This window comes from Agelaius tricolor, unplaced genomic scaffold (genome assembly GCF_023055355.1).
Source record: "Agelaius tricolor isolate 1412-34295 unplaced genomic scaffold, bAgeTri1.0.p SCAF_25, whole genome shotgun sequence".
NCBI lineage: Eukaryota > Metazoa > Chordata > Aves > Passeriformes > Icteridae > Agelaius > Agelaius tricolor.
Window position 1 is genome coordinate 4,315,188 of NW_027269285.1, and position 26,233 is coordinate 4,341,420.

A 26,233-nucleotide genomic window follows, 5' to 3' on the forward strand; every position below is an offset into this window, starting at 1 on the left:
GACACTGAGGGGGCACTGAGGGCTCAGTGGAGGTGCTGGTGACCCCGGTGACGCCGAAAGCGCTGGTGACACTGGTGATACTGGGGGGCCTCTGGTGACACTGGGAGGGCACTGGAGGGACACTGGTGGGGCACTGGTGACACCAGTGACATGGGGAGTGCTGGTGACACTGTGGGGGCATTGGTGACACTGGGGGGACACTGACACTGTGGGGGCATTGGTGACACCGGTGACACCGGGGGCACTGGTGACACCGGGAGCAGTGGTGACACTGGGAGGGCATTGGTGACAGCGGTGACACCGGTGACACTGGGGAGGCGCTGGTGATACTGAGGGCACAGTGGGGGCGCTGGTGACCCCGGTGACCCCGGGCGCGCTGTGACCCCGCGGTGCCGCCCCCTGCACCCCGCGGTGCCGCCGGCAGGGGGCGCTCCCGCGGCCCCGCCCCGCCGGCTCTCGGCCGTTTCCATCCCACAATTCCCCGCGGCCCGGCGGCGCTCTGGCCCCGCTCTCGCGCTCTCTGTGTCCCCGCGCCGTTCGCCAATGGCAGCGGGCACCGCTCGCCTTCCCGGCGTGCCCCGCGGCGCCCCAACATGGCGGCTCCCATGGCCGCGGCCGCCGCCCGGGCCGCGCTTCGGGCCGCTGGTGCCGCCGCGGCGGGGCCGCTCTGGCCGCGAGCGGGTGCGCTGGGGCCGCGGGGGAGCTCTGGGGGCGGCTGGATGCGGGACGTGGCGGGCGGGGCGCCGGGGCCGGCCGAGAGGCCTGGTGGTGGGGTGAGCGCTGCGTGGGGAGGGGGAAGCCCACGCGAGCTTGGTGTGTTTTAGGGACATTTTTGATATATTCGATGTTTTCTTCCAGCTCGCCTCCCGGGGAGCCGCTGGAACGGGAGCAGCTCGGTGCTGGGGAGGATCCTGAGCGTTCCCAGCCGCTGGAATGGGAGCAGCTCGGCCCTGGGCAGCCTCCTGGGCATCCCTGCTGAGGCCCCTCCTGCCGCTGTGGGCCAGCACCCGCCGCCCGTGGCCACCGACAAAGGTGAGTGGTGACAAAGGTGAGTGGTGGCAGCTGCCACCCCGCCCCAGGGCTGTCCTGACCCCCCGAGGGTTTGGCACCATCCAAACTCCTCTTTTCCCCGGCAGAGGAGCAGAAACGCCTCCTGGAGAATCGGCCCGACCAGCCCCCGCAGCCCAAGGTGCTGAGGATCGCCATCATCGGCGCTCCCAACGCCGGGAAATCCACGCTCTGCAACCAGCTCCTGGGAAGGAAGGTGAAGCTGGGGGGCAGATCAGGCTGTTTCCTGGTTTTTTTGGCTGTGTAAGGTGCTTAATTAATTTCCTGCAGGTTTTCCCAGTCTCCAAGAAGGTGCACACCACCCGCTGCAAGGCCCGGGGTGTCATCACACAGGAGGACACACAGCTGGTGAGTCCTGGAGCCCAAGGGCAGCATTTGCTCATCTGTGTCCCCTGGGATCACTTCTCATTGCACAAATACGGGGTTTTCCCCTGAGCTCTCACTGCTGGTAAAGTTGAAACCTTTGCTTTTCCTTTTCCTAGATCATTCTAGACACACCTGGCCTCACAAATCCCTTAAAAGCCAAAAGGTACCACCACTGAGGTGGGGAGGGGGGTGTGTACTGCCTAGCAAGAGTAATAATACAGGAATGTGATTTTCAGTGTGCAAAGTCTGTAAAATAGGAGTGAGCTGAATGCATGTTTTAGCCTTATTTTGCTTTCCAATAATTTTTTTGTTGCAATTTCAGTAGCACACAGAGCCTGTCCCTTGAACCTTTTTGTGCGTGGTTCTGTGTATCTGCACATGACAAGGGATGTTACAATCCCTAAAGCAACTTTGTGGCAGCTGGAATGAGGGAAAACACTGGTTTCCTTCTAGTTTGAGAGGGAGGAACACAATTATAATGAATTATATTCATTATAATTATTACATACAATTATTATTCATTTGTATTTGTGTTTCAGGCATAATTTAGATGAAGCCATGCTGACAGACCCATGGGACAGCATGAAACATGCAGATTTAGGTGGGTTTTTGACTCTTTTTGCATCAAAGCAAATCCTTTCCTGCCACACAAGTTCCCAGCTGTGGTATCTGGGTGTTTGCTGGCAGCACAGGCTGCCCAGGGAGTATGAACAAGGAAGGAAGGACAGAGAAAAGATCTGGAATATTGACCTAAGGAGGGGATAAGAGCTGCCTGGTGCCAAGGGGAGGCACTTTGGGTTAATAATTGGGCTTGGATGTTGAGATTTAGCACATGTGAAGTCATTAGGGTGACATGGCTAAGCTGCATTTTTTAGTGTTTTCAATAAAATCCTTCTTTTTGTGCCTCTCCTGAAGAGGGGTGTGACGATAGACTGTAAAGCTGCAAGTGAACATTCTGGAAAATGTAGATTCATCCTGTTTCCCTCCCTCTTTCCTGGCAGTCCTGGTTCTGGTGGATGTGTCAGATCACTGGACAAGGAACTCTCTGAGCAAGGAGGTGCTCAGGTGCCTGTCTCAGTTCTCCCACATCCCCAGTGTGCTGGTCCTGAACAAGGTAAATCCTGCTTGTTCTTCTTCAGGCACCACCTGGCCTCAGCACTGATGGGTTTTTGGGTGTTAAAGGACACAGGTTCCCCCCTCTGCTCCAGAATATTGAGGGGTGTGTGTACCCATTAATAGCAGAATCATCCCTGAATTTGTGCTGCTCTCTGGGGTTTAAATCCATCTGGGAAGAGGAGCCAGGTGAGCCAGGGAAATCTCAGCAGAGCTGACAGGTTCTCACTGCTTGGGCAAACTGTGCTGGCACTGCTGGCACAAAACTGTGCCAGTTTTGGCCTCTGGTCACAAAACTGCCCTGTCCTGTAGCTGCTGCTTCCCTGGCTGCTTTCCTCTGGCTCCTTCAGATGCAGGGCCCAGCTGCCCACCTCATTTAGGATAAATCCTGACACCTCTCTCTCTCTGCCTTCAGGTGGATGTACTAAAGAAGAAGTTTCTCCTGCTGGAAATAGCAACTGACCTGACAGAGGGAATTGTAAATGGAAGGAAACTGGAAGTGAAATCTTCACCTAAACAGGATTCTCGTTCTTCAGTAAAGCTTCCCCTTCATCCCACTCAGGCTTCTCCACCTGAAAGCAAAGTCCCAGGGTCTCCTTTTGGGCAGGAAAAGAATCAGGCCCAGGAAGGCTCTGGTTTGGACAAGAGCAGTGATGTTGGGGGTGCTGGCACAGGGGAAGGGCTGGAGCACCATGGAGCCAAGGATCTAAAGGATATGAAAGGCTGGCCACACTTCCAGGAGATCTTCATGCTGGCAGCTCTGCGTGGGGAGGAGGTGGATACACTCAAGGTAACTCCAGTCTGAACTCGTGTCACACCTGGGGACTGGGGTGGGAGCCCAGCACTTCATACAGAGCCTCAGCTTCTGTTCCTGGCCTGGGTGGGGGAAAAGTGTCATGTGTCAATGTGGGATGTGTCCCTGCTGCACCTGCAGAGTTTTCTGTGCAAATCTCTCACCTGGGGCTCTCCAAACAGCAGCTTGGAACAACAAGGAATCCACCCACAGCTGTCTCGCAGCTCCAGGGCTTCTGTGTGACACACAGCCCTAGGGAGGGGTGTCAGAGCTTCCCTTTCTCCTGTCCCTGCCCAAAACACCAAACCACTGCCCTGGTGCCAGGCCAGCAGCAGTGCCCTCCCTGCAGGAGGAGCACAGGGGTGGTGGCACTGTGTGGGTGACACTGGTGTGCTGTGCCCACAGAGGTACCTCCTGATGCAAGCCAAGCCAGGCCCTTGGGAATTCCACAGCGACGTCCTGACCAGCCAGTCACCTCAAGAGATCTGTGATAACATCATCAGGGAGAAGCTCCTGGAGTACCTGCCCCTGGAAGTGCCTTATGGAGTGACTCAGGTGGGAATGTGCCCAGGCAGACCCAGCCATGAGCTGTTTTATTGGGAATTTCGGGCTGTGTGATGAGAATCTTTGTTTGGATCTCTGGGATCTGCCAGGCCCTGTGGGGTGACTCAGGACTTGCACCTCAGGTGTGCTAAGACCCTTTCTGTGTGTGAAGGGGCCACCCTTGTGTGCTGGTGTGTCCAAGGGAGGGGTGCTGGGGGTTCCTGAGGGTTTTCCAGGATTGCTGAGTGCTCCATTGCTGTGGCAGGTAACAGATGTGTGGGAGGAAGGAGAATGTGGGGAGCTCCACATCGTGCAGAGCCTCCTGGTGCCAAGGGAGTCTCACAAGGTGAGTGAAGGAAGGAAGATGGGATGCTGGAGAGGGTGAAGGGAGGTTCCCCAAGTCCATCGTTGCTGTGCTCCCCTCTCCCTCTCTTTTGGGAAGAGCCATGTACCCAGTACTGGCAGCTGTGTTGCCTCATGGTTTAATGCTGGAATTTCCCTCATTGCTTCTGTGGCTGCACGGTTCTCCTGGGTGAGTTTGATGATGTTTTCTCTCTGGGTTTTAACACAGAGGATGTTGATTGGAAGAGGAGGAAGGGTCATCAGCAGGATTGCTCAGGAGGCTGGCCAGGACCTGATGAACGCTTTCCTGTGTGAGGTCCGCCTGAAGCTCAAGGTGGAGGTGAAGGGTTGAGCACCTGGTGTGTTTTAACAGCCCTTGAACTCTCTGATCATGTGGAGAAACCAGTCCTGGGGGTATCCTGGCACCTTTGTTGAATCCAGAAATAGAGGATGATGGAGTTACTACTGTGGGCTGAAGTGGAATATGTTATTCTCTGGGGGAACAGCCCAAACTGAAATAAAATCTCCAGACCTTCTGTGGCATCTGGCCTGGGGACAGACACTGGAGAATCAGCTGCACCCATGATTCTGGTACTGCATTTCCAGAGCTGCCCCCCACTTCTTTTGAGCAGTGTCTCATGTCCTTGCTCTCAGGTGTTTGTACGTGGGAGTTCAGGAGCATCTGCTGCCTTGTGGCAAACAAAGGCTGGCAGTGAAGGATTATCAGAACATGTTTGTAATCCCTTCTGAAGGCTGAATCGTGATCACATAGGAGGATGAGGCCACCCCAGCCCAGCTGATGGCCTCGTGTTGACTTTTCTCCCTGCCCTGCTGAAGCTGGTGGGGGCAGGGAGTTGGTTTTAGGGGTTTGCTGGCAGCTGGAACATCTGTAATGCCTGACTGGCTTGTCTGTCATGCAAAACCAGCATGGACCCACTCTTTAGGAGTTCAAGTAGTTTATTCTATCACTTGCTTCCAAGTCCTCACTCTTTGCACCAGGCTCACAAATACAAACACAGGAGCTGTTGCAGCTAAAGAAAACCCCAAAGTGGGAAGAGCAGCAGGTTCTGCAGCTCAGGTGCAACAGAGAGCACCTGGCACCACATGTGTGTGCTGGGCCTGGTGTTTGGGGCTTGTTTTGTCCCTTTGTCAGGTGTTTGGAGCAGTGGGTACCTTCCTGCCAGAAATCCAGGTAATCCAGTTATAAATTAACATCCCTGAGGGAAGAAAACCCCAGCAGGGAAGAGATTGGGAAGGGTCTGGAACCCAAACATGCTCAGCCCCTTGTTCTTCTCTGATGCACTGTGAAAGAGATGTTTTACCCTTCTGCTGAAGAATTCTATCTGGAATGTGACATAACTGAAAACTGGGTTGGAAACCTGCACGGAGTGTCCTTTCTTGTTCCCCAGGAGCAGGGGCTGCTGTGGTCCCTTGAATGCTGCTGTCCAATTTTTGTATTTCCCTTGCAATAAAATCAGGTCCCAGCACAAGTGATTGTTCTCTCCTTTATTCCTCACTGGCAGCCTGACCTCACAGCCATCACCTTCCCTCTGGTTTATTCCAGCTCAAACCAGGGCACTTTCATGTCATTCCTCCTTCCCAGCTGAGCTTAGATCCCGTTTTCTGAGCTGTGACTTGTTGAAGGTTGCACCTTTTGGGGGGAAGAGCTGGGTAGGCAGGGTTGGAGGGATCTCATGGGATGGGGCACAAGGGGAAGCTGTCCCCTCTGTGTGGCCGAGTCAGGGGAGGGGTCAGGGTCACCCTGTGCTGCCCAGAGCTTCATCCCAGGCTGCTTCCAGGGATGGAGCCGAGTGCCCACAGCAACAGCCACTCCTGGGGACAGTGGAAATGCTCTTGGCATGGCAAGGGGTGAGTGTCTCACCTTCCTGACCTGCAGCTCCTTAACGAGCTTTGAGAATTAGGTTAATTAATTATCCCATTGCAAGCCCATCACAGGGGTGCAAATCCTCACTTCCCTGTGGGGAAAATATTGCCCCAAGGACTGACCCCAGCTGTGGGGGAAGGTGTCTGTCGAGACCTCGGTGAGGGCAGCACTGGAGCTGCGGCAGAGCCACCTCTGTGTCCCCTTCCTGACCCACCTGCATCTCCCTGTGCCCTCTGTGCCATGTTCCTTCATGTCCTCCCTGTGCCCCTGCCATGACCCCCTGTCCTCCCTATGTCCTCACTGTGTCCTTCCCTGTTCCCCACATGTCCTCTTCACATTATCCCTCTGTTCCCCATGTCCGCCAGTGTGTCCCTGCCGTGTCCCCCCCAATGTCCCCCCATGTTCCTCAGTGTGTCCCCGCCGTGTCTCCCCCCAATGTCCCCCAGTGTGTGCCCGCCATGTCCCTCCCTCATACCCCGAATGTCCCCCCAGTGTCCCCCCATGTCCCCGCTGTTCTCTGCAGTACCCCCGGTTACCGGCAGGGGGCGGCGCGGCGCTGCCCCCCCCTATTCCCCCCTCCCCTCCCTCGCTCCCGTGGCCGCGGGGCCGCGCGTGCGCGGGGCGGGGCGGGCGGCGCGCGGGCCGCGCGTGCGCGGGGGCGGCTGCGCAGCCAGCACGGCCGGGGCGGGCGGCGGCGGCGGCGGCGGGGCCGGGCGGGCACAGCGGCGGCGGCGCCATGAGGCCCGGGCAGGGGCACCGAGAGTAAGTGCGGCACACGGCGGGAGCGAGGGCGCGGCCCCACCGTCACCTCCTCCTCATCATCATCATCATCCCCCTACTCACAGCGCGCGGCGGGACCGCCGCGGTTCATACCCCCCCCCCCACCACCACCACCATTGTCCTTCCCGGGTGTCCCCTCCCCCCGGCCGCTGAGGCAGCCCCGGTGTGCCGACCCGCCCCCTGTCGCGACACACGCCGCCTGTCGCGACACTCGCTCCCAGCCCGCCTCGTCGGGCTCTTCCCCCGCTCAGCGCGGAGCTCCCAGGGCCCCCGGTAGCCCCGGCGCCCTCGTTACCTGTCCCCGGTACCGCGCACACGGCCCCGGATCGCGATAGTGCGGCAGCTATCGCGACAGGAGTGCCGTCAGGGGGAAGGGGGGATTGCGGTCGCAGTGCGAGCACATCCTTTGTGTGATTCTTTCCCAAGAAAAGTGTCTTTTTGCGAGAGACTCGTGGGCTGGTTTGGGCTGGAAGGGACCTCCAAGCCCATCTTTGCCACGGGCAGGGAACAGGTATCGCCAATAAATCATCCGCCGTTTTTATTCCCCACCAACCGATTTTCAAGTGCCTGAAGAAGAAGAAGAAGAAAACTGCAGAGCTGGACTCCAGTTCTCAGTGCACTCGTGCAGCAAAGTGCTGAGATGGTTTTGGTTCTGCAGCGTGTGAACCTCCCCGACCAACACCTGCGAGGGCTCACAGACGTCTCTCACCCTCCCCTGGTAGCTCTAGGTACAAGTTTAGGATAAATCACAGATGCAGGTTGATAAGTTCAACCAGAATTTGTTCTGCTCACTTCTTCCTGCAGTCCTATATTTTTCCCTAGTCGCATTCTCAAGAAAATACAAGTTTTTCTGGAAAACTTTTTTGCAGCAATACTTTTTTTCCTCCTTATTGCACGAACCCGGTTCTTTGTTGCTCCGGTCGCTGCGGGAGAGGAGGGAGCTGGGAGCTCTCAGGAGATAAGGTTGGGTTCCTAAGTGATGTCATTTGTGCTGGAGCAACGGTGGTGACTTTGTGATGGAATAAATCCTCCTGGACGTGTTGGGGCTTTGTGATTGTGTGTGTGTGTGTGCGCTGTGGAAACTTCGTCTGATTCAGCAGCCGGCTGAGAAAATTCTGTGCTCCACAGGCAGTGAGGGAATAGAGTGATGAGAGTTGCATTTTCCTTTAAGCCTCTTTATCTCTGATCAGGGCTTTTTAAGAATTTGAACTTGTTAGAATCTGTTGATTTAAGTGGGTGCATAAAGCAGTGGGGAAAGATGCTGTTCAAGGGTCTTACAGGTGTTGGAGGTGGGGAGAGCAGAGTTTTGCAGCCAGCAGCAGAGTGAAGGATTCAGGGAGAGCTTTTAGGGGGTCTAGTGTCCTATAAAGCCAGTCCAGAGGGTCTGGAAACTTGGAGAGGAAAAGCAGTGATAACAGAAAGCGAGCTTAAAGCAAATGCATTCACTATTAATTTTCAGCAGAGGAATATTTGGATCAAAAGCGAGTAAGAGTCAGAGGGTAAGGTTTGCAATTAACACAGGATCTAAACTTTCATGGAGAAATGCTTCCATAAAAGAAAGGCTATTTGTTTTCCAAATGATATTTACACTGGGTAGAATTTCTGAGGTGAAGAAAGGAGAATTGCCCCTTGTCTGGGGGAGCACAGGTCGAGCAGGAGCTGGAAGAGGAGTTGATGAATTGGCTGTAATTCGCAGGCATCGCTTCAAATATTTTCAATATTTCTCAACTATTTTAAGAAGCTGTATTGAATTCCAGCCCAAGCAGCCTGATAGTCTGGAGAGAGGAAGGATGCGTATTGCTGGAGCAAGAATTAAGCAAAAATAGATAAATCTGACATAATGGATGACAAGGGAAAGCTGATTGCTGAAAGATGCTGGCATGCTCTATTTTTGCATGCTTGGCATATATTCTGTTGTGTTACATGGCTTTTGAAGTGTAAAAAAAAAAGAAAGAAATCTCATTTTGTGCTGAGATAAAAGAAAAAGCAGGTGCTTAAATTCTGTTAAGGATCAGCTTTGATACTGACATGAAGTAGTGACCTCGCTTGCATTTACCCCCCTGTCATTTTGTGAACTTCTCAATTGAATAAATAATTCACTTAGCACCAAATAAATGCCATTTAATAAGATGGTATTTTTGATCCCCCTTTCACTTCACATTGCAAACAGTTTCACACGTTTTCAGCTTGAGCACAGCCTGGGGTGCTATTTCTGTTAATAGCATTAAAAATATGTTGGAGAATGTCCACATAGTATTGTTTTTTCTCCAAATGTGAAATTAAGGAATCGTTGTGTTCTCTGCAGCTTGGATATTTGCCTTCATTTAAGCCTTATTTGTATTTGTTTCAAGTTGTCCTCTGATAGATAAGCTTTTGTATCTATGCTTGCTTCTGGGAATGGTTGCCAGATCAAGAGAAGTAAGGATTTTTGTCAAGGACTGAAGTATCTATCTCTATTTCCCAGAAGCTCATGCAATGTGCAGGAGCCTCAGCTTGTGTCCTGTGCTGCACTTGCTGAAATGCCTGGATGTGGGATAGAAACTTTTATCAGTGCTTCCAGTGCAATGTTTTACTTTTTCACATTGGTTTGTCCATTCATTTTTACTCTTGTTCATTTTTGACCGTGACTTGTTACTGGCCAGCACACAGAGATGGGGAGAGGAGGAAATAGAAAGTTTTGCCCTGGCTGGCCTCACCCCAAAAACCTCCATCACCAAAACCTTTCATATCCTGTATATTCCTGGCTCACTCATCTTTGGTGAGGCAACAGTGAGATGAGAGTCACAGATTTATGAAGTGACTTGCAGGATTCTGGGATTTATGGAGTTGCTAAATACACCACCCAGCCACAGCCACAGCCTGATTTGTTTGAGTTATTTAACAGATGATCAGCACTTTTAAAGAATTGCTTTAAGAACATGCAGCTCACTGAAATGCTACACCCAGCAGGTGAGTAACAGGTCACTCTGTTGTGGAGTAGTATACTCACTCTTCAGAGGCTGGCTTTGGGGTAAGATGCCCCTGAGGATCAGTAAAAATTTCACAATTTTCTGCATCTGAAATGAGTCTATCACCCCACCCTTTCCAATTTTCAGCATTTGAGATGTTTAAACAATTTAAAACGTTCTCAAACTAGGAAGTGAAGTGAGTAATTGAATTTTTTATTCCTTGTGTGGTATGCCACATTCCCATTTTCCCATTGTATTTGGTGACTTGTGTTGAAATCTTTTACCACACAGATCTTGGAGCAATTTTTTCTTTTAATTACAGATTGTTACTTTGACTGTGAATGCTAAAATGAGTTTGTCACATTATTAATCTTTCTACTTTCAAGAAATAAAAGCTTTCCAAATACTGATTGAGGAACAGAGCTCCTGAACAGGCATTCTGCTGGCTGGCATCCAGAAAAGTTGTTCTGAACTTTACCCAGAGATATTTTTCCAAGGGGTTGTAATCTTTCAAAAGCTGATTTTACTGTCCAAGCAGGGCATATAGCTTGGCCTATACCAGGAGCTGACAGAGACCTCTATGTTCATCTACTGCTGGTTCCTATGTTTTTAGTAATTTGATTTAAATGAACACTTAAAAAGCCAGCAGCTGTAGCTTATGGCTGATCCAACCTCAGAGAACCCTGTAGGTCCCTTTTCCTTACTTCAGCACATTCTGTCTGGGTGTCTCTCCACACCTCCCCACTCGTTTTGTATTTGCTCTGTGTTTGCTATAATTATTCCCCCATTGTGCTTCAGAATTATTCTTGGTTTATGTATATTCCCATTGCTTAACTTGTTTATGCTGTGTGTGAAGGTTAGTCCAAGTTTCCAGGGTTTATGAGGAAAATGGTGATATTTCATTCTTGGAATAATTTCTCAGGAATGCAGTTTGGCTGCAGCTTGGATTTGGTAGTGAATAGTGGGGGTGTAACACTGGGGGATGAAAACTGGGAAGGATTTTTCATGTGAGTTCCCAAGTCCCGTGCAGGGATTCTGGAGTGCTTGGAATGTGTGGAGCACTGGGTTGTTGATGTATTTAGAGATAAGTGAATTGTTCCAGGCTTTTAAATAGATGCATTGATGGGTGTACTAGGGGGAAATGCTTTAGAAAACAGGTTCTCTGTGAAAGCAACACATCTGAGACAAACCTTTAAGTAAATTCTGCTGAATTAGGTGACAAACCCTGCCTGCAGCAGGTGTGGGTCCTGTAGGATCTTCAGTGGGCAAGGAGTGCTAACATTTAATTTCTTACGGTGTCTGTAGTAAAGGTGATGCAGAAAAGGTGAACCATGAAAGCGCAGCTATTTTTAGTTTTAAAGAAAAAAAAAAGGCAGTCAGAAAATGATCTACTAAGTGATACATTGCTGACGTCTGTAGTGCAGCCAACCCAATTAAGGTGCCATATATTGTTTCCAGCAGGGTTCTGATTGTTTCTAATTTGGGAACCACGCGAGAGCAATGGAAATAGGTGAAACGCCGTGCTCTGCTCTGCAGAGTGATCTAGCATCCAGTTTCTCTGTAATTTCCCTCCTCATCCTGGGACAATCTCCCTGGCCTGGATAAGGTGGGAGCCAGACATGCAAAAAAACCCCAAAAAACAAACAGCTCCTGCGTATTTTTGTTGGTAAAATATCCCATAAGTCAGTGCTAAACACTGTGGATTATTTTCTCATTTCCTGGCCCCTGCATATCCTTTGCTGTATCCTGCTGTCCCTCTGCTTGCCTTCATGTTGTTAAACTTGGAGTGTGCATGTTGGAGGATGTGTGTCTCACAGTCCTGCCCTTTCCTGTGGCTGTCCCTTGCCACTCATTTTGTTCCTCTCTGTAGAGGAACAGTTGCTGCACGGAAAACACTTTCAAAAATACTGCAAGGTGACTGTCTTGAGCCAATACCACGTATATCTATGTATATATGTATAGATCTAGTTTAAATTCTGTTGGAAGGAAATCTTTGTACGAACCTTTTTCAAAAAATTATGCAGATGCTCCCACTCTCCGGAGTAAACTTCCTCCTCTGCTTATCTTTTTTTAAACCTGGAATGAAAAACAGCTTGTCTTCTTAACATCTGGAAAAGGGAGCCCTTCATGCCTACTTTATATTCTTTTATCCAGCATTGTTCTTCATTCATCCTTCTGTTCTGGCACTGGTTTTCTTAACTTGTTGTCTTCTAAGCTGGAGGAATGTCATGTGCTTTGGCTTTGTTGTGGACAGGGAAAATTAGGGATTTGCTTGCCCTTCACTTCCAGCTCATCAATGTGTTCTGGTTCTGGGTTGGTTTTTATTTTCTTCAGCTACAGCAAAGCCCTCAGCTTTTGCCTGGAATGGGTGGTGTGTTCCTGGAGCTGGTAATTCGTGCATCCCTTGACTTTAAATTGTTCACAGCTCTGCTGAGCATTTGTGAATGAGTGTGGAGGAAAATCAATACATGAAAAAGCCAGAGTAGGGGAGGAAAAGAGCTCTTCCAGCACCTTTTCCTGGTCACACCATTACCTGATTTAGTTTTTGTGTCTGTGAACTCTTTAGTGTTTAAATTTAGAAATGGATTGTTTTGGAACAAGTCACTTTTAAGATGTTTCCAGGAGATTTGTGTGTCATTTAATCCCATTCAGGTTTGCTGCTCTCTGATCTGCTTGTTCTGCAAGACTTCAGGTTCCCTATTTCCCTGTACTTCTCCCACTATATTCTACAAATCTGTTGGGGTTTTTTTCCAGTCAAAACTGCAGCAGCATTTATGAATCCTTTTATAACTTTTCTATTCCCTGTTTCTATTCATTGACAAAGTGGTGTTTCTTACAATAACCTGAAGGTTTAAAAAATGTAACTTCATTGTCTCTGAAGGATCTCATTAGTGATTATTATTCAGATACTCTAGAAATTGAATGTGTGTAGTTTAAAAATTAGCCTGAATAGTATATTTAGTATTTCTGCTGTATATTCTCTTATGTTTACTATTAATTTTCAACAGTGCTTAGTTTAATATTTCAGGACATCTTTTTACTTAGAGTTTATCAATGAGTGAAGTTGCTGATGAAGAACAAAAAGAAATTCTTCTCAGAATGTGATAGTCCAACATAACATCTCAACCACTTGAATTTGAGACAGGAAAGAATTAAGATTTTTCCATACTTCCATCTAGTGTGCACGAGGGAAATTGCATCCATGGCTAAAATCCCAGCCTAGCAGTTCCAGTTGGGCAAGGATCATCATCCACTGGTCTTTGTTAAGCAGTTACTGCTGATGAACTGACAGGTTTGAGATCAGAGTATTTATGTGGTGGCACCTTTGTGATGTCCATAAAATGGTGACATGTGAAGTTTGAGAAAAAATCGCCTTTCACCATGTGGTGTTCGTGCTCTCCTTCACTGTGTTCTGCTCTATTTACTTGTCACTCGTGCTAGGATTTCAGCTGCTTGATTTATGAATTATTGCTATTGAAATAAAATTAAAGTGGCTGTTCAGTTATTTAAGAGCCAATTAAATCTGATTTTATTCTGATGTAACATTTCCAGTGAAAGGGCATAAAACGCAGTCTGTGGGGGAAAGTTAGATCTAAAAATGGTTAGTGTTTATTTTTTATAATCTGTCCTTTCAACAGCTTGGCTTGGCAAATAAAATCCTTTGCAATCTCACAGCAGTGACTGCAGATGTTAGAAGTTGCTCTGTATAAGAAAATAAAACAGGTTTGGTGCTTTCAGTGATCCTGTATAAACCTTTAGCTGTGGCTGCTGGTTGGAGAATGTATCCAGCCAGGGGAGAGGAATTTGCAAAGCTTTTGGAGAATATAATTTATTTACCAGCCTTTGGTGACTTTGAAAGGTAGAAACAAAGGGTCTTTTGGGACAAACGTTTCTCAAATCATGGGCTGTGCTGTCCTGAGGGATCAATGTTAGAATTAGTTGAGTTTCCAGTATCAGATTGTGCTAATTACTGCGAGCTCCCTGCTCACAGGGGACACTCAGGACGAGATGCTTGGAGAAGTGCAGCCCAAGAACCTCATTCATGCATGGATAGAGATGGGCCACAAGTGTTGCATTGGAGAGCCAAATTCACTCTTGAAAATCTGCTGGGGCATGGACACTCTAAAAAACTGAAGTCACCAGAAAATATCTTGCCAAGACTTGTAGTCCTGAATTTAAATAGCAATAAATACAGCAAGTGGAGAATGAGCAGGTACTTTTCATTACATGTGGCAATTAAAATGTGTCTCTTGGTAGTGGTGTTTCATACTAGGGGAAATGACAGTGCAAATCCCAGTTTTATTCTGACAATTTCACGCTGTACATGATATCTTCTGTGGGCATGGAGGGTGCTGGCTGAGCCTGTTTCAATATGAAGAGCCTGGTTTGCCTTATTTTTTTTTATTAAAAATAAATCATATTGATGTGGATGTAATTTTATTTGTGACTAGACAAGCCTGCACTAGCCAGCTCTCAGGTTTGTGGCGTCTGTCTCCAACAAGATCATAGATATGGAGAAAATGATTTATTTTAGTATCCAATGCTCAGATAAAACTCTGGTTTTGTGCAGATGGCACTGAAAGGATAACGCATAGCTCGGACAAATTTGTATAAACCACCGTGTATTTCTACTAGAATCCAAATCTCTAGTACATCAGTAATATTGAGGTTCATATTTTTGTAACCTAGTTTTTTTTGGGTTTTTTTTGTTTTTTTGTTGGTTTTTTTTTGGTGCATATTAATTAATTGCTGAGTGTAGAGATTGGTGGGGATGGTGTGCTCTGGTCTGGCTGCTCTGTGCATCTTGGAGGTTCTTCCAGCTGCCCAGCCTGGCACTCTGCAGAGCTGTTGGGAATTGTCTGGTTGATCTTGGAGAATGCTTTGGGGTTTTGGAATGGAAAGTGTGTAAGAGTGTGAGGGTGCTCAGCTTTTTGGAGATGGCCCAGGTGTTTGGGAGGGACCTGCTCCTCCCTCAAAGGCTTTTATAAAACACTTTAGTAGAGCACAATCAAATTCTGATAGCGGCACTAATTCTAAATAAGTGTTTGCTAAACAACGTTAATGGATTTAAAATGTTTTTAGGAATAGTTATTAGTCCTTCAGTCTCGTATGGTGAAGGGAGTTTTGTCTCGATGGGGGGCTGCCATTTTAATGCTTCCTGGCAGGAGGCCTATTTTGATCATGCAAATTAGGTTGGAAAAAGTAGGCTAAGCCATTAAAAAGTAGGAGAGATCATAAAATTTTAAATTTTTAAGGTGACTGTTTTTCTAATTATTAACATTTTCTGTTATCATCGTTCACATATGTCACTTCATTTCCCTTAATTCTCGTGTCCTCATCCCTTAACTCTGACAGCCTCAATGCTGGTTGCTCTTGCATCCACCACTCCAAATGGAAGCCTCAGTCCATTGGCTATTTTATTCCCAGCAAGGTGCTTGGAAATATTGCCACGTGGTGTGTTTTGCTGTATAATTAGAAATGCAGATATGGTCTTTTTGCTTGCACCCATGGTTAATTTTTTCCCATTCCGTTAACATTAATAGGGACTGAAGGTTAAGCTTACGTAAACTCCAGTTATTTGCAGGGTTCTTGTTGGCAATGGAATTCATTCTGGGAAGTGGGAAAGGGGCACATGGGTGAGGATTGGAGGCAATGCCCAAAGAGGGCTGATCTCAGGTGGGAAGACACCAGGGTTTTCACCAGGATCTCATCAGGGTTTCGTCTTCCCCACCAGTGTCTGGGCAGAACAGGGTGACACAGCACTCATGGAACACAGGGTCCCTCTGGGAGTGTGGGGAAGAGCCCCCAGTTCCCTCCAGGAGCCACCTGGATCCTGCAGGAGCTCTACAGCCCATCCCTCACATCCTGCTCCTCTGGGCAACCAGTGCGTCAGCAGAATAACTGCCTTGGTGCCCATAGGCTTGCAAGCTTCATTTAATCCTATTAATTTTTAATAGAAAATTAATATTAAGCCAGCATACTTTGAACATGGCTTTGCCTGTGCTCAGAAAGACCCTCAGCTCATGTTTGCTTTGGGGTGTTGGATCCTGCAGGAACAAGACCCTCCTGGAGCAGTTTGGGGCTAGGAGCAGAGGGATGCTGTCCCCTTCAGCAGGTCCAGTAGCAGTGCCACGTTCCACCTCAGTGATCACAAATGTTGTTTGGATTTCAAATCTCTCTCTCCAGAAGGGGTGTTGGGTGTGCCATGCATGGATAAACTGAGAGGAACTGGGCATTTCCAGCTCAAAATGTGCAGCAAATGTATTTGTGTCAATTTTCACTGTGCTGACCCGACCGGAGGCTGATGGGAACTGCCAACAGTTGGGTGTCAATTTTTCAGGGACTTCAGTAAATACTAATCTATGCAATTTAGGGGTGATGTTGTGCAAAAAAAAAAGCATATTTTTAATTGCCATTTTCAGCTTTGCTGCAGTTGATGTTCTGCAGCCTCCAGAACAGTAAACTCAAAACAGGAAGGTCGACTCTTGGAGCTGATGGTATCTTTGCCCTTAAGAGAGATTCTGGGAAAGTAAGCTGCATTCCTTAGCTCTTGCAACCCTTTTTAATTGTTTTTTCTCTCAACCTTAGCCTGATCTTATCACCCAAGTAATTGTTGCATCATATTTGCTTTATTGTCCCTGCTGGGATGCCAGATAATTGCTTTATACCTTTTAATGGAAAGTGTTTGGGAAGCCTTTTACCTCGGGGACATAGATGAGCGGTGCTGCAACTATTGCAACAGTTGCATTTATCCCATTTTTCTGAAGCTGGATGGGAATCCAGCAGGAGAAGGCTTGGGTGGCTGGCACCTTCTCTGGAATTGAGTAGCAGCCATAAAGTTACTTGGTGTTTTAAACCCCATCATAAAAGTAAAGCTGCCAGCTCTGCTGTGCCTTGTGTTTGGGTACATCTTATCTGCGGGAATATTCAGCCAGACTTTCCCTTATGAAGTAGTATTGTAGGGTATTAATTATTCATAGTCAGTTTAATTCTTCTTTCTTGCATATTTAATTGTAATAGCATGCTGTATGTCACAGTGATTTCCCAGAAGAACTGTACACCAAAGGCAAACCATTCAGGTATATAGTCTTAAATACATCTGTGCTAATCTTTGTTGTTTAATTTTGGAGCAGAATGGGATATTATCAGATGTTTCTTGCATGGAAACAATTATGCAAAATCATGATTTCACTTAATCTTTTCAGCTGAAATTTTCGAGCTGAAATAGCTGGTTTGATTTCCACTGATGACGTTTGCGTTGTCTTGCTTATTTTATGAGGAAAAAATGCTTAATGGGAGGGAGGACGTGACTTTTGTTTTCTTCTCTGCAGAGGGGGAGCCTTTATCAAAGACTTTGGAAGTGTCTATCGATTCCTTGCAGAAGATGAAGGAAGGGAATAAGATTTTTATTGAGTTTTTTTCAGTGATCAGAATAGCAATGCCAAATGCTTGTGTGATTAAGATTTTTTTCAAACTTTTTTTTTTTTTTAACGACTGTGATGGGCTCTTAGTGCTTGATGTGAGAAAATATTGGAGGCACAGGAACTGCAAATGCATTCACAATTTGATTTGCATTACCCTCCTTGCAGAGCTGTTTCTCGCTTGTAAGACACTTGGTAAAGCCAAATCCCTCGTGTTTGGAGAGCAGGATTGTTCTCGGAGATTTACCGTAGGAGTTTAAACTTCTGAAAAATCTGTTTACAATGTGTCTGAACTGGAGCATAGAGGACACAGTAGAGACTGTTATCTGTTTACTGCTCAGATAAGGAGGTGGAATAGATTGCTGGCCTGTTTCTGAACTCTGCTTAATGAATGGTTGCTAGGCAAATTGCATCTCAATCAGCTTAATCCTCAAGATGTCATTTACAGGTCTGCTCTTTGTGAGGGCCAGAACCGTGCGCTTTCAAACTGCACAGGCCAGAAATTGCTAGCAAAGCAGCTTAGAATAGCTTGTTCAAAAATTCAGTGTACATGTGCTGCTGAGCTGCCCAATTTAAAGTGCCTGTTGTCGCAGGGCCGTCACTGCCTGGCCATGCGCGAGATGAGGCGTGCGGTGATAGACAGGAGGCAGCAGCATCCTTAGCACCGTTTCTGGATCAGCACAGCCCACACCACCACGTTTTGGCACTGGATTAACGTGAAAGAAAAGCGTTTCTAAATGGGGACCGCACTGCTGACGTGATGAAAGGTATTTCTGCTTTGGCTGAGTTCGCTCGGAGCCGGGTGTAATGTTGGGGTGCGTACATGGGACACGGTTAACAGGTGGGAACAGGAGCTGGTGTCACCTGGCACGGGACAGGGAGCTGGGGCTGGCCTTGGTGAGAGAGCTGTAGTCAGGAGAGGGCACAGGCTGGTTGTGGGAAAGCTCCACGCTGCCTCTGGAACGTTGGACTTTCTCCTGCGGCGTCAGGCGAGAGCCAATTAATGGCATATGCTGGCATGTGGGATGCCCACATACATTAGGCTCATGGTTTAGTCCAAAGGAAAAAGTTTCCTAATATAGTTAAGCTTTAACAGTCCCTTTGTAAAGAAAGATAACAAGATACTGGTTTTATTGGTTTCCCATGACAGCAATTAATCTTGTTGCGGGCAGTGCATTGTTCTTTGCATGGCTACACCTTCCTTTCCTTTGAAATACATCCTCTGAGTGCTGTGTGTCATGACACCGAACACTCTAAAGGCAAACTGGAAAAGGCTGGACTTGTTGAATACAAAAGGCAATTTACAACTGCTCATGGTCACCTCGTGCTGATATGAAATGTCCTTTACATGACACGGTTATTAAAGATACAGGTGTGAGCATACTGAGTGAACTTCGCAGTACTTGCATAGTTGGGGTGTGTGCAGCTTTTGTTTTATTCAAAAATACTGGGTTGGTTTTTTTTTTTAGGAAAAGATGGCATTAAAGCATTGAGAGCCTCTCCAAATAAAACATAAATAAAATATTCCACCTCAGTCACAGGCAAAACGACAGTGGTGCTTGCATCTTTACACTGTGGATGGGAAGAGGGCTGTCGAACAGAAGACTTTGTGATCAGAGAGTGCTTTTCATGCAAATGAAGATTTTTATTACGTGCTGCTGAATCAGGGGCTTGTGTAGCGAGAACAGCACAGAAGTGATAAGATCACTTTGTCATAGCTTGAAATTTTGCCCAGCGTGTCTTTCAGATTGCTGAAACGAGCAAGAAACACTCTTATTAAGGGCACAGCAGTAACTGATACAATGTTTGGGGGGTAGGGCTGTTGTTTCTTGGTAGGGTTCTGCCTCATGTCCACAGCCCTGATTGCAAAGCAAGGAGGAGCTGCAACCTGTAGGTCACCCTGTGCAGCAGCAAAGTCCTAAAAGCTCCTGTTCCTGATGGGATCCCTGTTCTGCTGAATGAATGGGTATGGAATCTCCTCTGTGCTGTAAGCCAGGAGCTGATAGCATTGATCAGAGCAGAGCTGTCCATCCTTTTGCCCAAGTTGCCCATTCCCAGGTCGTGCAGGGGCTCTCTGCACCTGCCATGGGGGCTGTATTTTGCTGCAGAAGGCACCCATCCAGAACTGCCTCTGTTGGGTTTTCCTTTTGCATTTGTTAGCTAATATCATCTTCCCAATGTCCTTTCTTTCATGGTTAGAACCGGTTTGGTTTAATGAGGGCTGTTGTTGCCAACAGGGGAGTGGATATGTGTGGTGGAGCAGGCATCTCAATCTTCCCCTGCAGATGGGGAGGTTCAGCATCCTGACATGACCTTGGTGAAAGTTCCCTGGCGTGTTACTTTCCCTCTTTATTTATCTCCTTTCTGTGTAGCAGCTTTTGCTTCCAGGGAAGTGTCTGAGCTATTGGAAATCTGTCCTCTCTTCTCTTCCCCTCTCCAGAGACATTGTCAGCGTAACACCCAAACTACTTAGATTGACGCCTGAATATTCTGCTTTTGCACAATCAGGAGGCATTCAGTGAAAGTAGCAAGAGGAGAAGAAGTTTAAGATTTAGGACTGACATTTTTAGATACTTTTCAATCCATAATTTTGCACAGTCTTGATGAGGAAGGTCAGAGACTTCCTTCACATGGGGTGCCCCTGTGTGTATGTGTTGAGCATCCAAGTGTACAGCACAGGGGAAAAACATTCCTAACAGTCATCAGATTGCAGTGTGGAGTTGTTCATATTTCAGATTCTTATCTGAAGAATCTAGGAGCAAAATCCAACCCTGCATGTTCCTGGAGAGTTTCAGAGCAGTAGGATGGAACCTTTTGCCTGTTTTTCTCATGCAAATTATGGTAAGGATTATTCAGTGTTTAAAATCTGGTTTATACTGGCTTCTGAATTTCATTTAAAATAAACATCTGGAGAGCTTTTTGATCTCCTGTGCAAGACTGTTGTCTGCCTGCCTCGTTAAAATGACTTCTGCTTAATTTTTAGTGAAAGGCAAAGACCTAGATGGTTTCAGCCCAGAGGCAATCTAAATGCTTCCCCTTCTGCAGTTAGAAATTTCCATGAGCAGATACTTAAAATCTGTTCTCTTAGGGAATGTGGCAGCAATAGGTATCTGTTTTTTCCATGCTGCAATTTGGGATTTGCAGAGCTGCTACCTGTAGTGCCATTTGTACTTGTGCAGAGCCTCGTTCTCCTGGTGCCAAGCACATGCTGGAGCAGATGCTCCCTTCAAGAATTTCGGTCTCGTCCCTTTGCAGCTTGCAGTCCAAAGCCCTCCGTGGGAAGATTGCCATGGTGTGCTGCTGTCCCACAGTCAGAGCACTGGAACAGGGAGTCATCAGTGATTTATTCAAGTAGCTGTTACATTCAGAGTCTGTTTTCTGTGATTTGACAGGAGCTCACTCCTCTGCTCTTCGCTGGAGACTGGAAGCCTGTGCCCGTGGCGAGGGCTGGGTATGTGCTTCCAGTGGCTCTCTGGCTTTGAAACAGGTTCCTGTTGCTCTTTGCAGAGCCTGGAGCAGTGATCTGTGCAGGCAGTGTCTGCAGAGCTGGAGTGACTTTACCTCTTTGTTTTTCCTCCAAATTCATATCTGTATGAGATCAGCTGGTCCCGTATCGTGTGTGAAGTAGTTAAATGCTACCCTGCATCTATAAGATGTGATTTTTTTTCCCCCCTCCTTTCTAGTCTCTTTGATCAAATCAAATAAAAACGCAGTGCTTTCATTTCTAGTTTTATAGTTTCAAAGACAATCTCTTGACGTGCTCGAGCAGTCTGGACCTGAGTCCCTTTTTTCCTTAGTCCAAAGGCTCGCTGTGTCTTGTGCCTTTCTCTGTATCAGCAGTTGCAATCTGCATTAGCTTTTATCTGCATCAAAAGACAAATGGAAGAGAGCAGGACCCTGCAGGAATGGGAAACAGGCTTACATGTGCAATGGAAATATGTAATCCTTACATTCAGTCTGCCACATGGAGCACAGACCAGTTCCTGTACTGGAAATCTCTAGCCTATACTCTCAGAAATGAGAGTTTAGATGATTTTAGGCTTTGAAGGCTGGTTAATCCCCTCCAGTGGTTAATACCAACATAAAATATTCCATGATGCCAAACTTTTCCCCCTAAATGCTTCTTTTTCCCCTCTTTTTTTTTTTTTTTTTTTTTTTGCATATGTCAACTATACAAAGCAAGGCTCAATTTGAGAAAAATTAGCATTCAAACACTCTGTAAGCACTTTATTTTTGTCTGCTTTGTGAGCAGCTGAACACATGTCCAGGCTGAAATACTCGGAGCTGCTGCTGCTGCTGCTGCTTCCCGGCGCGCGCGTGCCAGGCATGGGAGAATTCGGAACTTTGTCCTCAAGAGGCGCTCCCGATCCCCCATCCTGCAAAAATCACATCTGCACAAATCTCCTGCTCCACTGCGTCCCAGGAGGAAAGGATCCCAGTTAAGCCAGACCGAATCACAGCCAGGGAGATGAGAGCTCTGGTCGCTGTCATCCCGATCCAAATCCCAGCGGTGTCTGATGGCATTTGGAATGGCGCGGTGCTCGCTCCTGTCTCGGAGTGGTGGTGCTCAAAGCAAAGTGTGCTACTTCTCTGCATTAAGGAGTCAGATTCAGCTGTTCAAAGCAAGTTGATAAATTGCTTTTCATTAAGTGTCTGAGCGCCAAGGGGTTCGGTGTGTGTTCCAAGGAAAAAATACATTAATTACAGCTTCTGTAGAGCATTTATCAATCACGTAGTTATAAACACTACTAATGCAGTTAATTGGAGGTAGAAAAATTTACCTTTTTGAATTTGTTGACTGAAGCAATTCCGTGGCTGGAAAGACAAATTGGAAATTAAAACCTGGGGATACTTTTAGTGGGAGCTGCACAGTGGAGGTCAGGGCTGTTGGAGATGGGTTACCAGGAGCTCAGCTTTGTGCTCTGTCTGCTGTTGAGGTGCAGGCTGCAGCAGCATTGTTCTCTTCTCCCACACAGCCACATTGTGTTTGCCATGCCAAGGGATCTCCCTGCCTGTGGTACAGTTTCAGCTCCCTCTGTGTCCTGCTTGAACAATTTATTTATTCCTCTTTGTGTGTTGCGTGTTGGGTTTTTCTTTTTTTAAGGAAAAGGCAAGTGCAGAGGAGGAAAGATGCACAAAAGTAAACAAAAACATCCTATAGTCTGTAAAACTTTCTGTGAAAAAAGAAACATTTAATGAATATAAACTTCAGGTAAAGCTGGTGTGTTGGCAGCTGCTGAAGGAGTCAGGTGAGATTGTGCTGAAATGTTTTATCAGGTCCTCAGACAAAAAACCTCTGGTGTTGTGGTGTGCAGAGGCTTTGAAGGCACCTTGCACATTCATGTTGCTTTCCCTGTGGCTGTTTTGAACTGCCAGCTGTGCAAGTGGCCGTTTTTCATGCTTCTCAGGAAAGCAGTGAGAATAGCAGAGACTTTTTACAGTAGCTCACCAGTAATTTATTTCCTGTCCTTTCTTCTATGGAGTTGTTACGAGGTGGCCTTTGAGTTTCCTGGGAGATTGATAAGGACATTAGGTCTGTGTCAGGACAAGCCAGCAGGACACCAGCACCTCGTTGTGAAGGTTGACAGGAAAACACCACCCCAAGTGTCTGGTCCAGCTCTTTGGTATTCACCTGATGGCTTCTGTTTTCTGCTGGTGGGTGTTTTGTACATGTGTTGCAGCTTCTGTTCGAGGTTCTTAAAATGCTTTTCATCTTTGCAGCTGGCTGCACCGTATCTCCAACTACAGAAGGAGGCCTTATCTTGCCCTTACAAATGATAAGATGTGTATCCAAGAGCTGATGTGTTTGTGGTCCAGCAGGAAGCTCTGTTGCTGTGCATAATCAGACAGAGATCTCCAGTTTTGGATCTTAAAAATGTATTTTTCACTGCTGGTTTTGTAAATGGGCTGTTAAAATTTCACCACGTGTGGGACCATAATTCAGTGTCCAGAGGGAGAAATACTAAACCAAACTGTCAGTATGATTGTACAGGTCAGAATGGTTCACATGCATGACCAATGCAAGCCAAAATCCATCCTCCCTGTGAGCCCATGTTCACACACCACCAGCACACCTGGTCCAAAAGTGAGTCATTTCCTATTTTTATTCCTTTATATGCAAGTTCAGTTTTTCTTTTGTTATGAAGTATAATGCATTCTGCATCATCTTATTTGCAAATATTTCTCATTTTCAAGTGGATCTATTTTTAAAACAGGACTCAAAACATATTTTTCAATAGCTAACAAATGTCTGCTCTGTTGTTTGTCTGTTGAATAGAGGTAAAATTTGTTCAAAGTTAGCTCTGATTTTTTTTTTTTTTTTTTAATAATCAGCTTGGAATAAACAGGGAAAGATAGCTGCTTTCCTACCCAGGAACTGTCGTAATCTGTAACTTCTAACAATATTTTAGAAGGAAAAACTGTCTTCCTTCTGTCATGTGCAGCCACAAGGATTTCTGTAAGTCATGATTAAGTCCTTAATTCAGGGCTTTTACAGAGTAAGTGTGGAGTGAGAAGAGATAATGAAACTGGTGATCTTTGTGAAGCAGCCACAGGAGAGGGAACTATTTCATGTTTCCTTTCCCCTTTGCCTAAGCAGCTGTTTGCTGTACCTAAGAAAAACTTCCTTTTCAAGTCTGGGAAAGCAAGAAAGCCAAGAGGGAGGAATTCTGCCCAAGAGTGGCATGAGGAAGTGACATTTCTTGCATGTCCTGTGTGGTGAAGGAAAGCCCAGAATTATGGCCTTGTGCTTCTCCCACATAGGGAACACGTAGGAAAGCTGCACATAACCCTGTTCCTGCTGAGGATGTTGAGGTTATAACTGCAGGCTGCCCCCTATGGGAAAGGGGTCAGTGTGTATTTTGGTTTCTTATCACTTGAAGGCAGAAGGAAGTTGCATAAAGGATGGAGAATGTCTGTTGGTGGGAATGCGTGGTACCTCCACTGGGGTATGTGTGAGCAGCATCCTGTAGTTCGGTAGAGGCTGGGCTGTTCTGGGTTTCCTTTGGATGGAAGTCATCTCAACTAATCCTAATTTTCCCTCATGTTCACATGAGAACAGGCAGGCTCGTGTCTGTAAGTCTTGTTCTGTATTTCAGAGCTGCTGTGATGTTGGGAGATGCTGCTCAAGCATGTAGGAAGAAGTTGGGTTTAGTTTGCCCTGAGGGTAATGGGTGCTTTGGAGGAAGGAATATTTGTTTGTGCCTGACAGTATCTTGTTGAGGAAAATGAGATCTTTTGTGAATGTTGCAGCGGAGGGTAGGGAGTCTGTTTTGCATTTTGAAAATAAAAATGTAAGCCTGATATCCAGGGCAAGTTATTTTGATGACAGTGCTGGCCTGTGCTCTTAACTGCTGTGGTTCAACTGGAGCATCTTTGCTCCCTCCCCAAATATCCATGGAGCCATATACACCCATAAAATACATTCCAGGCTGTGTCTTCATCCCCATTTCCCACCAGTCCAGCATGAAAAAATTGAAGGTGGAAGTTACCATATAAAAGGAGAAAGTTAATTAAAGGTCAGAGCGCTTTAGTGTAGTGAAAATTGAGAGGAGGCAGATACAAAGTTATTCAAATTGCTTTTGACTTCAGGCAGGTCGATTTTCCTATTTCTTGCATATGTTCCCATGGTAAAAGTAGTATCTCATCTGTCTCACAACTGACCACTAGTATTTGTGTTTCAAGCACAGCCAGAAATTCTCATTTGAAGCTTTGGCCAGGCCCTACAATTGTTCCGACTTGTCTTTTCTACATCTTTCCTTCACCTTAGAAGTGGCCTGCAACACCTGGCAAGACCTACTTTACTCCTCTGTTGTCTGTCAGCTCCTGCCACGTTGCAGAATACAGAGTTAAATCTAAAAATACTCTTAAAAAGAGGTGAGGGCTTTGAGCAAAGTAAAGTAAGCCACTGATTTGGGTCATGAAAGGGAATTGATGTCACTGGTTCTTCGTTGCAGCTTTCTTGATCTATGAAGTTCTGTTCTGGGCTGTGAAGATGGAGAGGAGCAGGGGTGAGCAAGTGGTGCTCAGGACAGGGAAAGGTGATCTGTGTCCATTTTTTGTCCTCAGGAGACTGTCCAGACTCTGACCTTGTCAGTCTGATGTGAGAAGTCAAGGTGGTGTTAAATGCTTTGCAGTTTCATTTGCTTCACAGTCTTCAGTGGTAGAAAACTGTCACTCACTGCTGTCCTTTAAATAAGGAGTGACCGTGGCATCAGGTGATTAAATGCTTCATCCAAAATTATGTCAGGAACCTCTGGTGAGCCAGATACTTCCCTCCATCTCTGCTGTCATGGACTAGTCCATCATCAGGAGACCACTGTTCTAACATAAATATGGCCCAAAAACCTGAAGCAAACAGTATAAGGAGTCATGTGCAGTTTTTGCCTGTGTCAGAGTGGTTATGTGGCTTCAGTAATGTTTGTTAAGTGCTTTGATATGCTTTGGTGAAGGACAGAGTGTTAATAATTAAAATTGTAAAGAAGTTCTGGAGTAGCATGGGATTTGACAACCGCTTTCTGGTCTGTTAGTTAACAAAAATGCAAAATATAAATGGACGAATCAGCAGGAATTGAGTAGAACGCTCCCTTCCCCCAGCCACCTGCATGGGCTGAGCACAGAAAGCAGCTAATTGTCTGCTCTGCTGCAGAGATGAAAGAAGCTGGTCCTACAACAGGAAAGGCTATTGAACTGCATGAAGGTGGTAAATTATCAGCACTGAAAACCTTTTGAGTCGGTATCTTTACGTGCTCAAAAAGTACATTATTTGTACTGGTATTGACAGCGTTCAGGAGCTGATAAAAACAGCGTCTGGTGACGTGAATCTTGTGTTTCAGTGCCTGTAATTAAGAGGTCTATAAAACTGAAACTTGTTTTTTGAAACTCTGCACCATCGCCCTGTTTGGGTGTAGTTGGAGGGTGTGTTTGGTGAGGACAGGCCCTCATAATGGCTTTATCTTGGCCCAGCTAACGAGCT

At 46.8% G+C, this 26,233-nt stretch overlaps 2 protein-coding genes across 4 annotated transcripts in view; both read left to right on the top strand.

Moving 5' to 3' along the window:
* Positions 1 to 521: 521 nt before the first annotated feature.
* On the top strand, positions 522 to 5,715 carry ERAL1 (Era like 12S mitochondrial rRNA chaperone 1). Its single transcript, XM_071447708.1, has 11 exons — positions 522 to 681; positions 859 to 1,032; positions 1,137 to 1,264; positions 1,339 to 1,416; positions 1,551 to 1,597; positions 1,974 to 2,035; positions 2,436 to 2,548; positions 2,963 to 3,337; positions 3,746 to 3,895; positions 4,149 to 4,229; positions 4,455 to 5,715. The coding sequence occupies exons 1-11, from the start codon at positions 594 to 596 to the stop codon at positions 4,575 to 4,577; spliced, it is 1,419 nt and encodes a 472-aa protein (XP_071303809.1). The 5' UTR covers positions 522 to 593; the 3' UTR covers positions 4,578 to 5,715.
* A 1,049-nt stretch (positions 5,716 to 6,764) lies between these two features.
* Positions 6,765 to 26,233, top strand: part of FAM222B (family with sequence similarity 222 member B) — a 36,372-nt gene continuing 16,903 nt past the window's right edge. The window contains exon 1 of one of the 3 annotated variants that reach the window (XM_071447628.1): positions 6,765 to 6,872. Coding sequence is in view for 1 of the 3 variants with exons in the window: in XM_071447627.1 (XP_071303728.1) it covers positions 18,020 to 18,026 (7 nt within the window). In the remaining 2 variants the exon portion in view is untranslated. Of the gene's footprint in view, positions 6,873 to 17,852; positions 18,027 to 26,233 lie in introns of those variants that run through there. The other 2 variants (XM_071447626.1, XM_071447627.1) reach the window with 2 other exon arrangements.

Coding starts and splice junctions, on each gene's coding strand:
- ERAL1 (XM_071447708.1), top strand. CDS start 594: ATGGCGGCTCCCATGGCCGCGGCCGCCGCCCGGGCCGCGCTTCGGGCC. Junction 3,338..3,745: donor AGGAGGTGGATACACTCAAG/GTAACTCCAGTC, acceptor CTGTGCCCACAG/AGGTACCTCCTGATGCAAGC. Junction 3,896..4,148: donor TGCCTTATGGAGTGACTCAG/GTGGGAATGTGC, acceptor TTGCTGTGGCAG/GTAACAGATGTGTGGGAGGA.